Source organism: Microcaecilia unicolor, chromosome 11 (genome assembly GCF_901765095.1).
Source record: "Microcaecilia unicolor chromosome 11, aMicUni1.1, whole genome shotgun sequence".
Taxonomy (NCBI): Eukaryota; Metazoa; Chordata; class Amphibia; order Gymnophiona; family Siphonopidae; genus Microcaecilia; species Microcaecilia unicolor.
In genome coordinates, this window is record NC_044041.1 from 189,701,738 (window position 1) to 189,714,563 (window position 12,826).

General features: G+C 46.5%; 1 protein-coding gene across 1 annotated transcript in view; it reads left to right on the forward strand.

Annotated features, from left to right (window-relative positions):
* Positions 1 to 4,485: 4,485 nt before the first annotated feature.
* LOC115481016 (enoyl-[acyl-carrier-protein] reductase, mitochondrial-like) overlaps positions 4,486 to 12,826 on the forward strand; it is a 61,533-nt gene continuing 53,192 nt past the window's right edge. The window contains 4 exon segments of the mRNA XM_030220001.1: positions 4,486 to 4,835; positions 11,602 to 11,666; positions 11,669 to 11,698; positions 12,042 to 12,173. Of these exon segments, the coding sequence (XP_030075861.1) occupies positions 4,486 to 4,835; positions 11,602 to 11,666; positions 11,669 to 11,698; positions 12,042 to 12,173 (577 nt within the window).

Genomic DNA, 12,826 nt, shown 5'->3' on the forward strand with positions numbered 1-12,826 from the left:
TTAAAACTTACGAGGTTACTTCTGGGTGGTGAGCCTAATCCGTCAGTTTGTGATACTGATTCTAAAGGTGCAGTTTCTCAGGCTAAGCCTTAGATTTTGCCAGAATGTTTCCATTTGGTTTGGTAATAAATAGAAATAAAACAAAACATTTTAAACTGGCTTTTGAAAGCAATACTTCTTCAGGCCAGAAATGAGCAAACGATGACAAATATCAAAATATATAATATAAGTGAAACATAAAAGCATTTTAATGAGAGTCTCAGGAGGAAAGATAGAGGTGGGAGGTAGGGGTGAGAAACAGGGAGAGATGGATGGGTGATCAGAGGATGACAAACACTATAATTGTATGGGTTTTAATGTGATAGGAAACCTGCATCTTGTCTAATTCCTGTCTGGTGGGTGTCAAAATACTTCATCATTTTAACTTCAAAGGTCTTATGTTCCTGGATTGTTTTAAAATGTCCTTTTAAAACTAGAAGTGATCTAATTCTGAGGTACATGTTCGTGCACTTAAAAGGCAATTTTATAAATTCGCACCCACGGGTAGGTGCCAGTGGCGATCCTTGGTCGGCTGCCACCTGTGGCGGATTGCTGCTGTGCACCCCCCCCCCCCCCACCGGGTGCAGTGGCGTCCCTCCCCCACCGGGTGTAGCATGACACCCCTCCTTACCTGCTGGGAGCAGTCGCTTGGCTGTCGGTTCCGCTAGCTCCCTGCTCTCTTTTTTCTGGGGCAGAGGGAGCAGGGAACCAGTGGAGCCGACAGCTGCGTGGCTGCTCTCTGCACCCCTCCAGCGGCGTGCACCTGGTACGGACCGCCCCACCCTCGGTACGCCACTGGTAGGTGCTAAACACCTGCATGTTACAAAATACTAGCACATATTGTCAGACTTGAGAGTTCTTGTACCAAGTGGAGCTCTAAAATAGCGCTGGAACAGTGTGAGGCTTTACTGCACCGATGATCAGAGATAATTGCATGCAAATTTAAGCTTGCAATTATCTCTGATCATGGGGTAGAAGTGCGGGAGAATTGTGCCTGAGCATGCGCTCAGCACAATCCTCCCGCACCTGTTGACAGGTCTGGCCTGTCAAAAGCCCAAACCTGTCAAACACAGGGCTGGAGGTCCATGGGACCACCAGGCCCCAACTACCCCTGCCCCGAGCAACGGGGGCTGGAGGTCCGGCGGACCTCCGGTCCCCCCCCAGGAGGGCGACCAACCAACCCCCCCCCCCAGGGACAGGGGGGCTGGAGGTCCGGCGGACCTCCGGTCCCCCCCCCAGGAGGGCGACCAACCAACCCCACCCCAGTGGACAGGGGGGCTGGAGGACCCCCGGACCTCCGGTCCCTCCGATGATCCTTCCCAGGTGGGCAACCAACCCCCACCCCCCTCCAGCGACAGGGGGGCCGGAGGTCTGCTGGACCTCTGGTCCCCCCGACAATCCAGCTCCCTAGTGGGCGACCAACCAACCCCCCCCCCCAGTAACAGGGGGGCTGGAGATTTGCTGGACCTCCGGTCCCCCCCCCCCGATGATCCCCCCCAGGTTCATGGAGGGCTGGAGATCCGGTGGGTCTCCAGCCCCCCTAGTCCCCCAGTGAGGGGTCCCTGGTGGTCCAGTCCCCCCTACCTTGCGTGTTGGAGGAGGGAGGGGTAGCCTGCCTCCCTCCTCTTTCCTGCGACGCCACAAAATTGTGGCGCCCAGCCCTGCCCAGTGTATCCTGGGATGCGTTGGGCGGGCTATACACCATATTTATTTATTTATTTATTTATCACATTTGTATCCACATTTTCCCAATGATTGCAGGCTCAAAGGTGGCTTACAATAATTACTGTAATAAAGTTGCAATGAGTTTTCTCCCTTATATGGTGTATAGCCCCGCCCAGCACATCCCAACTCACAAGGTAGTGGGACTGGACAACCAGGGACCCCTCGCTGGGGGACTAGGGTTGGCTGGAGACCCATCGGATCTCCAGCCCCCACTGTCGCTGGGGGGGGGGGGGTTTGCTTGGTCACCTTTCCTGGGGGGGTTAGGGGGGAGCTGGAGACCCCCCGGATCTCTAGCCCTCCCTGAACCTGGGGGGGGGGGATCGTCGGGGGAGGACTGGAGGTCCGCCCAACCTCCAGCCCCCCCCCCCCCATCGCTGGCAGGTTTGTTGTTGGGGGGAATGGGGGCCTGCCAGCATGCAAATGCATGCTGGACAGGGTTCACCATTCCTACCCAATGATCTGCAAACCCTAACGCCAGGGTTTGCCGCGGCTAGCGACCCAATCGTTGGCGCGCTGGCCACTGATCATTGGGGAGGAATATCTAATGCCCTGTTTAGCATGCATTTGCATGCTAGTTGCGTTCAGAGCCCTCAAACGCATTGTTTCACACGCTCGAGGGCTGTGATCATGGGGCATTAGCAAACGCCGGCGCTAGTATGGCGCTAACAGCCTCTAGCATCGGCGTTTGCTTCTGATCATCCCCTTGTCGGAGAGGTTCTTCCTGTTTGTTGTGCCTGCATGTGGTAATGTTGCCATTAGTGTGTGGCCATTAACAAAAATTAAAGCGTGAAGCCCTTACTGACACCTATTTCGTAGGCAGTAAGGTCTCATGCATTAATCCTGTACTGATCAGTTGGCATGTGGACAATGTGGCTGTGCTGATTAGCACAGACACGCCACTCTTCACCCCCAGACACATCCCCTCGGCCAAAAGTTTAAAAACTTTTAGCACATGGGTAGCGCATCGCACATGTGCACCTTACAGTGGGACCGCTTCAGTGCCCCTCATGGTAAGCCATTTTAAGCTGTGGTAAGATGTTTTAGTGCATACCGCCAGCTTGGTAAATGGGCCCCATATAAAGAAGAAAAAAAAAAACTACACAGCAATTCATATAAGCACTTCTTACCGTTTGGAACTCTAAACCTAGGGAAATGTGATTTCCTATAAGCGTTTATTGATATATCAGCTGTTTGTTTGGCTTAAATTTGTCTTGATGTGTCTGTTAATTCTGAAACTCTTAATGCTGTTTTGGAAATTGTTTTATGTTTTTACTTGTTTTATTAGGTATGTATTTTTGTTCTCCACCTTGGATAAAGGCAGATTATTAATAATACAATCTACATCTGTTAATGTTGGGCTAGATCTACAGGGTAGGGTTACTATACGTCCAGTTTTTCCTGACATGTCCTCTTTTTGATGACACTGCAGGGCACCTGGGTGGGTTTTGCCAGCCTGCCCATTTGTCCGGGTTTGCGGACGAACTGGCAGACTGACGGGCCTCAGGGTGTCCTACTCCTCCCCTCCCTTACATTATTATTGTGCTCTGGTGGTCTAGTGGCCTCTTTGGGGCAGGAAAGAGCCCCCTCTTCCCGGCCGGTGCAGCGCAGACCGGTCTTGCTACAGACCTGCCACTGCTTCAAAATGGCTGCCAAGAGTTCAAGTGGCAGCCTTGCGAGACTATAGAAGGGGAGGAGATGCATATGGAGTCATGTGGGTGGAGGTTGGAAAAAAGATTGGGGAGGGGATATGCAAGGGGGAGAGGGGAATCTGGCTTTTCTTGGGGGGGGGTTAAGGTGACAAGGGGTGGGGGTGATGGGCGGGGCATGGCAGGGTGGGTGTGACGGGGGCCTGGCAGGGGTGATATTACTACTTACTACTAACATTTCTAGAGCACTACTAGGTTACGCAGCGCTGTACAGTTTAACAAGAAGGCCAGTCCCCTGCTCAAAGGAGCTTACAATCTAAAGGATGAAATGTCAAGTTGGGGCAGTCTAGATTTCCTGAAGAGAGGTTATCAATAGAATCAACACAAATAAAACATGGAAAAAGAAAGATGATACCTTTTTTATTGGACATAACTTAATACATTTCTTGATTAGCTTCGAAGGTTGCCCTCTTCGTCAGATCGGAAATAAGCAAATGTGCTAGCTGACAGTGTATATAAGTGAAAACATTCAAGCATTACTATGACAGTCTGACAGGGTGGGAGGAATGGTGGTGGGTTGGAGGTATGTCTGGGGACATCAAAGGATATCATTGATATTATAACAGGATGGGTGTGGATAGAGAGGTAAGTGGTTAGGTGCCGAAGAGGTGGGCTTTGAATAAGGATTGAAGATGGGCAGGGCGGGGGCACTGGCGTATGGGCTCAGGGAGTTTATTCCAAGCATGGGGTGAGAGAGGCAGAAAGGGCGGAGCCTGGAGTTGGCAGTGGTGGAGAAGAAGGGTCCTGAGAGGAGGGATTTGTCCTGTGAGCAGAGGTTTCGGGTAGGAACTAAGTTCTGAGCCTCATGGCAAATATGGTAACCTACTATAGGGGTTGATATTCAAAGGGGTTTAAGCAGGCAGGTTGAGGTGTCAAATTGCCAGTGGGGGGATGGGAATGCAGGCAAGAGAATGAGAGAAAATTTAGTGACCACCCACTTTAGGCTCAGGCCCTACCCAAACGGCCATCTGACTATGCCAGTGCTTCATTAACTTGCTGCCATGGGGCTGGAAACATGACAGCAGCTTCTTGGGGGGGCAGCAAAGAGCAGCAGAAGGACAAGGCACACAAAGCCCGACTGTGCACGCGCTGGCAGTGGCAACCACGTGGTCACGTGGCTGTACTCCCACCTCGAGCTTCTGGCGCGACGTCGTCATGGAGCGTGACTGCGTGTGACCGTCAATCCCTGACCGCCGTGACGTGTCTCTTGTGCGACGGCGGCTATGCGGAGCTTGGTAGTAGTGCAGCGGTAGTCAGCCGCGGTGGGGTAGCAGCTACATGGGTTAGGCGCTCCGGTACCTGGCGAGGCGGCCCGTGTCGGGCGCTGCTGTACGAGAGGCATGGGGATCCGGTGCAGGTCCTGCAGTAAGAGAAGGACTGGGGAAAGAGGAGGATGGATAGAGGCTTCAGAGTGTTAGGTTCTGGGCTGTTTTTATTGTCTGCAGGAGAGTTTGATATTTATACATTGTAAGATATTAGTGCCTGCATTGGAAGGTGTGCAACTTCCAACTACCATGTTCGAATCTTTTTTTTAATACGAAACACTGTCCTTGCTAAAATTAGTAGTATGGTGTTGAATTTGTAGCCTATATTTGTTAGCTAATGCAATAGTACATCTCCTCTTTCCCCCCCCCCCCCGTCCAAAAAAAACCCCCAAACGACCGAAAAAAAAAATCCATAAACGGTCCTTGCCAGAGTCTCGAAATGCTTCTGCTATGATCATAAGTGCATAGTACTGTGAACACCGCCTTGGCTTGATGAAGGTCAGCAGAGCCCATGCTCCCGGGGCTCCTAATGTACAAGGGAACGTGTACAAATCTGGATTTATATGGCTTACCGTAGTAGCCCATTAAACATAAATATTAGTGATTACGTGAGCTGCCCCCCCCCCCCAACCACCATTACTGATGCTTTATTAAAGGACCACCGAATCAGGTCTGGGTAAAAGCTGGAGCCACTAGATTTCATTTATTTCACCTTAAATTGGGTTTATGGAGGATCTGGCTGTTACTTTATACTCTATAGTCTGGGTACATTCTAGATCCTCTGGCTAACTTTTAGGAGGGAATGAAGGTATGCACTTTAAGACGTTCAAATATTGAAAGTTATTAATCCGCAAACAAACCTTTTCCGTTGACGGGAAGGTGGTAGAACTAGAAGATGTGATTTGAGTTTGAAGGTGGACAGACTCAGGAGTAATGTCAGGAAGTATTTTTTCATGGAAAGGGTGGTGGATATGTGGAATACCCTCCCGCAGGAGGTGGTGATGAATACGGTAGTGGAATTCAAACATGCTTGGGATAAACGCAAAGGAATCCTGTTTAGAAGGAATGGATCTGCGGAATCTTAGCAGACATTGGGTGGCAACGCTGGTAATTGGGAAGCAAAACCAGTGCTGGGCAGACTTCTACGGTCTGCGCCCTGATCATAACTGAATAGATATGGATGGGCTGGAGGGTAAATTTAAGGGGCTTCGATGTTAGCTTTGGAACTTTTAGTGCAAGAACAGTGCTGGACAGACTTCTATGGTCTCTGCCCTGAGAATGGCAAGGACAAATCAAACTCGCGTATACATAAAAAGTATCACATACTATGTAAAACGAGTTTATTTGTTGGGCAGACTGGATGGACCGTTCAGCTCTGTCGTCATTTACTATGTTACTATGTATGTAGATGGGAGGATTGGCTTGGTCACAACTCCAGTGACTTTTGAAGTGGAAAGTTTAGGATCAAGGGTATGAGGGGACAACCCAGATTCTTGAGGGCCATTTTTAGGATTTTCCCAATGAATATCCATGACTATTTGTATACAATGGAGGTAGTGCACACAAATAGATCTCATGTATATTCATTAGGAAACCTGACTGGGTTGCGGCCCTGACTGGGTTGCGGCCCCAGAGGATTGAGATTGTCCACCTTTGATCCAGGAGTTCTGGAGAATCTGGCTTCCTTTTCTTCTCCACACACAGCCAAATCCACCAGATCCTTTGGTCCTACACTTCCTACTTTAAAAGTCACTGGATATGTGATCTGGTGGATCTGTCAGATTCTGCTAAATGCAGGGAGGAAGAGAAAGCAGGGTTTCTGAAGCCTATGCTTTCTACCTTAAAAGCCACCGGAATCTTGATTATTCTTCAGGCAGGACTGGGTAAAAGCTGGATACTCTGGGTTACAACTCTGGAGGATTTTTGGAAAGCATAGGATCTGGATGATTAGGCCAGGAACACTGGTTTGCCTATGAAAGGAAAAATTGACACAATGAACTGAAATGAGCAGTGTTCTGTATAGCCTGTTGGCTAAAATAGCCCAACTGTATATCCATGCTATTAATAAACTGGAATGCTCCATGAATTGTACTTCGCAATTTAAAAAAGGATTTTAAAAATATCACATTTATTGCATATGCTTCTGCCACTGCATGTGTCATTATTATTATTTTTGCATTTGTATCCCACATTTTCCCACCTATTTGCAGGCAATATGGCTTACAGAGTTTTGTTATGACATAGTCATTCCAGGATATCAGATACAATTGGTAATGTACAAAGCTTAAGTAAAGAAAGAGCGAAGGAAAGTGTAAGGCAAGTTAGTCTAGAAGGTGGAATTTCATAGCTGGGTAGGTTGGTGAAGTAGTTTTGTAGTCTGCTTTGGAATGATTAATACAGACCGAAAACCCGGTTCCAAAGCAGTCCCGCCACCAAGACCCTGAAGCAGCGAGACGAAACGCCGGCCACCGTTGGCTTGGGGCAAGGGGAGTGAAAGAACGAGTTGGAATCGTGGAATTCCCTAGTGCAAGCAGTTTGAAAGATAAGTGTTCTTTCAAACCTTATATATGCACTGTATTACCGTGTGAAGCAGTTTGTTGTAATGCAACAGCGAGATTGAAATCTATAACTTATAACTGTGTGAAGGACATTAAAATAACACCACCCTAGAAGGTTTTTGGCCAATGATGAACAGAGGGTCTATATAGATCCGTTTAAGCTCCGATAGATGGCTATAATCTAGGAGCTCTGTGAGGCCTTTTTTCCTTCTTAAACACAGAACGGTGCTATGTTTGAATATTTCTATTTTTTCAATCAGTGGAAATCATTGCAGTTTGACAGTATCTAACGATATATTTCCACACCCTAAACATTCTTTATATATAGACATACACACATATATAGTTGGAGCCTAAAACTAATATTGCTTCAGTAGGACTGAAATTAAATGCAGCTAGGGTATTTTACTCTGAGAATACGCAAAACTCAGCTTTATTAACAAAGCAGTACAGTCAAAGTTTCAGTGTATTTTTGTGTACCTGTCTGTAACTTGTAAAAATCTGGGTTAGGTCAGTATATTAATTTTAAAATTGAAGAACACTTGTTGACTCCCCCCCCCCCCCCCCTAAAAATCCCTGAATGATTAATTGGAGACTCCCAGAAGATTAAAGGGTACTTTTACAAAGCTACACTACTGATTCCCGTGTGGCAAATGAGAGGAAGCCCATGGGAATTGAATGGACTTCCTCATTTCGTGGCTTTGTAAAAGAGGCCCTAAGCTATCTGCCAGTTTACCTTGTGCATTTGCTGCCATCTCCAAGCAAAGATATCAGAAAGCCTTTTGTGTTCTTGGAAATAGATCTCTGCTGGTGTCAGATGAATGTTCCTAGTGGTAGTAAAGAACCTTCTTAGAGAACCACGTAGCTCACAGTTTGCTGAAATCTGTACCATACTGTTGAGCTGTGGAAGTATTATGGGCATTCCTGAACTTTGGGCATGTAGTTTTCCTTGAATCTGTTGACTGCTGTTTTTGTTGACATAGAGGGGCATAATCGAACGCAAACGCCCATCTCCATGGGCGTCTATGTCCGAGAACGGGTACGTGAAGGGGCGGAGAGACTGTATTTTCGAAAAAAAATGGGCGCCCATCTTTTTTTTTGATAATACGGTTTATGCCCGGCAAATGCATCGGATTTGTGTGGATTTGAGCTGGGCGGTTTCGTTTTTCAGCGATAATGGGAACCGAAGGCGCCCAGCTCAAAAACGAACAAACCCAAGGCATTGGGTCGTGGGAGGGGCTAGGATTCGTAGTGCACTGGTCCCCCTCACATGCCAGGACACCTATGGGGCACTTGTTACAATTTAAAAAAAAAAAATTAAATACATCCCAAGTCCATAGCTCCCATCCCTTGGGTGCTGAGCCCCTCAGATCCCCCAAAAAACCCACTGCCCACAACTCTACACCATTACCATAGCACTTACGGCTGAAGGGGGGCACCTAGATGTGGGTACAGTGTGTTTTGCGGGCGGTTTGGAGGGCTCCCATTTACCACCACAAGTGTAACAGGTGGGGGGGGGGGGGGGATGGGCCTGGGTCCACCTGGGTGAAGTCCACTGCACCCACTAACAACTGCTCCAGGGACCTGCATACTGCTGTGATGGAGCTGGGTATGACATTTGAGGCTGGCATACAGGCTGGGAAAAAAAGTTTTTAAAGTTCTTTTTTTTTGGTGGGAGGGGGTTAGTGACCACTGGGGGAGTCAGGGGTGCTCATCCCCGATTCCCTCCAGTGGTCATCTGGTCATTTAGGGCACTTTTTTGGGACTTGTTTGTAAAAAAAAAAACAACCCAAATTCATGCTAAAAACACCTTCTTTTTTCTATTATCGGCCGAAGGCGCCCATCTCTCCTCGACCGATAAACACGCCCCAGTCCCACCTTCGACACGCCCCCATCAACTTTGCCGGTTTCCGCGACAGATTGCAGTTGAAGACGCCCAAAATCGACGTTCGATTATACCGATTTGGACGCCTTTGCGAGATGGACGCCCATCTCCCGATTTGGGTCGAAATATGGGCGCCCACACTTTCGAAAATAAGGCTGATAATGCAAATTCCTGAACACAAGACTTAAGGAAGCCTGACTATGTCACGGCTGCTTCGGTGCCATTGTATCAAAAATCTCCAGCAGCTTTTGCTGATCCAAAGGGAAACCAAGTGCTTTTCTGAAGCCATAAATGGACAAATTTTACTTTACTTTCAAGCTGATAAATGTAGGGTTGACTATATTTTGTAGTGTAAAATCCATCATCCAAATAGCGTTGGTTGCTTGAGGAGAATAATTACAGCTTGATGCCACTTCATTGTTCCACTTCTGCTTATAAAATCGACAGGTGCAAACAGGTTTAGGGAGGATTTTCCAATAAATACTGTGCACATTTAAAGTTAAAGCCTGGGGAGAGTCAAGATAAGTGCTTTAGAAATGCAGGTTATTCTTTTGTGTATTCATTTATTTCTAAGACTTAGTTTCATGATTTTTAATGTAAGGGTTCCCAAACCCAGTCCTCATGGTATATATTTGTCATACCATCATATGCTGCTAATAACATTTTGATGGACTGCTGTGCCCTTGTGCTAAGGTGATTGTAGTCTGACACTTAGCATCCACACTGTTAGGAAAGCAGAGTAAAAGGAGGTTGAGTGGAAAGGAAGAGAGAAGCCTGCTGGATGGGAGTGGCTGGCGGGAGGGAGGGGAGTGCATGGGGTCTCAGGCACAGCAAGGTAAAATAATAAAGACAAATGAATAGAAAGGGGAACTATTTCCCTGGATCCTAAAAATATTTTGATTGGCACCCAAGTTTTCTAAAATGTATTCTAGTCCTGTTGGGCAGGAAGCAAACAATATTGAGTTTAACCCCTTCGTATTAGATATGTTGTCTCTCGGACGAAAGACCAAGAAAGGACCATCTTCCACCTGTGGCTCTGACCCTGCATTTGAGTTTAGCCACAAAGAGATTAAGTAATAAAATGTCTCCAACAAATGTACACAGGGTCAGTGGTGGGTGTGAAACACATGGGGTGGTGGTGGGGAGGCTGCCATGAGCTTTATATATAAACTGACCTTTTCAGTCTCAACTGTCATTTTGCTTCTCTGTAGGGGGGATCATGCATTTGTTCCACTGGGTTTGAAGGACTGCTGCAGTCCTGTTGGGCATGTAATACTACCTGGTGTAGAGCAGTAAATCCGGATGGTGTAGTGATTCACATTCCAAGGAACTTTGGCGGGGCTTATCCTATTCACTGGTGAATATTTATTCCCAGTGTGAAAACAGTATGGGTTGCCTCGGTTCTGCCAGGAATGTACTGGCAGGGGTAAAGGAGGTCAGAGGTGAGCTACGTTGTGCCGAAGTCATGCCCAAGCTCTATCAGCTGTTTCTTGTTGGTACTCAGGAGCAGAGAATAAGGAGGGTTACATAAGTATTGCCACACTGGGACAGACCAAAGGTCCATCAAGCCCAGCATCCTGTTTCCAACAGTGGCCAATCCAGGTCACAAATACCTGGCAAGATCCTGAAAAAATTAAATACATTTTATGCTGCTTATTTTAGAAATAAGCAGTGGATTTTCCCCAAGTCTATTTAATAATGGTCTATGGACTTTGCTTTAGAAAGTCGCCCAGACCTTTTTGAAACCCTGCTAAGCTAACTGCCTTTACCACATTCTCTGGCAACAAATTCCAGAGTTTAATTACTTGTTGAGTGAAGGTTTAGGGGCATAATTACTAACATGGGCTACCACAAATGTTTTATTTTACTTTTAACCCCAGTTGTTAGTAACTAGGTCTCATTGCATAAAATGTGACCTGTGATTAAAAACAGCTCAAGTTAACATCCTATTCTTCTATTCAGGGTAATTATATCCTCCTAATATCATAGTCTTAGCTGCGTTGTTTTAAAAGGTGCTGACCGGCCTAGGAGTGAATCAAAGCTTATACAATCATACTGTTAATATATGTTTTACTGGAGGCAGCGATGGATTAAGAGGGATGGTGAATGGGGTGGTCACCGTGGGCCCAAGGTTAGAGGGCTCCCATAAAGGTTGAAGGTAATAAGATTGGTGGGGGCATGCAGAATGTATGTAGGGTCAAGGCATCTGTAAACTGGCCCTGGTTGGAGGACAATGCCAAGGAGTGGGCCAGATCCCTTCATAGTTTATTCTGGTTGCGTTAATTTATTTTTCTAAGAAACAACGGAGATGCCTTACCAGTCAGTGCAAACTAGTTTTCTTAGGGACAGACAGCTATTGTATGCAATTCCTCCAGTTCTAGCTCATTCTAAATGTGTGATTTTGGGGTGGGTGGGGGTGATAGGCTCAAAAGCCTGGAGCCAGCGGACCTGGGAAACTCCGGAGTGCGTGTTAAGATGTTAGCAGCTCCATCAATCCATCTGACATCAATATGGTGCAAGGTAACCTTGACTTCTCAGCTTTATGCTAATTTGCCTCTTTTTTTTTTTTTTTTTTTTTTCGGCTTATAAAATAACAACCTAATTTTCATTCCTCTAAAGGAGAGCTGGTTCAGAATTTCTCTTGATTAATAGCTGCATGCCATCTAAATGAGCAATTATGCAAAGCATGTGTCAAACCTTATAATGATGTCCCTGTTGGGATTTGTTTTTGAGGGTTTTTTTTCCGAACCATTTTAAACGGGGGGGGGGGGGGGGGGGGGGGGGGGGGGGGGGGAAGAAAAAAAAAAACCCTTTTAAAAAATGTAAAGAAGCTGAGAAAGTTTTGTGGATTTTGTGTTTTCAGGTACGTACGCCATCCTGCCTGACCTACCAGCGGTGGGTGGCAATGAAGGGGTTGGAGAAGTGTTGGAGGTTGGCAGTCATGTGACCTCCTTAAAGCCTGGTGATTGGGTAATACCAGCTGGTGCGAGTTTTGGTAAGTGGGGAGAGACCCATTATGCAGTAATTAAGTACATTTCCAAATATTTTTTCTTCTGGTTCCTCTTCTATTAATAGCATATCATTGTTCTCTCTCTTTCTTTTGAACTCTGCAACAGACAAATCCATTTAAGAGAGGCTCATGGTTGCACACCTGTTTCAAAAGTGTTGCATAAGGACATAACAACCATACTGGGTCAGACCAATGGTCCATCTAGCTCAGTATCCTGCTTCCAACAGTGGCCAATCCCGGTTACAAGTACCTGACAGAACCCAAAAGAATAACAAGATTCCATGCTATTGATTCCAGGAACAAGCAGTGGCTTCCCCATATCCATCTCAATAACAGACTGTGGACTTTTCCTCCAGGAACTTGTCCAAGCCTTTTTTAAACCCAGATACGCCAACCAGCATTATGCTTTCGGATAGTGTTTTGTTTTTTTCTCTTGAATTGACAGATTAACATACAATACAGTTTCTTGCTCAGAACAATAAAAAATTAGCATCAAAATTATGCAAAAAAAATAATTTTTAAAAATTTATTTTTCCATTTATAGCCCACTTATTAACTAGGCGGATTCCAATAAAAACACAATTTAAAAACCCAACACGGTCTGCACTGTCTCTCACCATCCTTCTCTGCTTAATCAC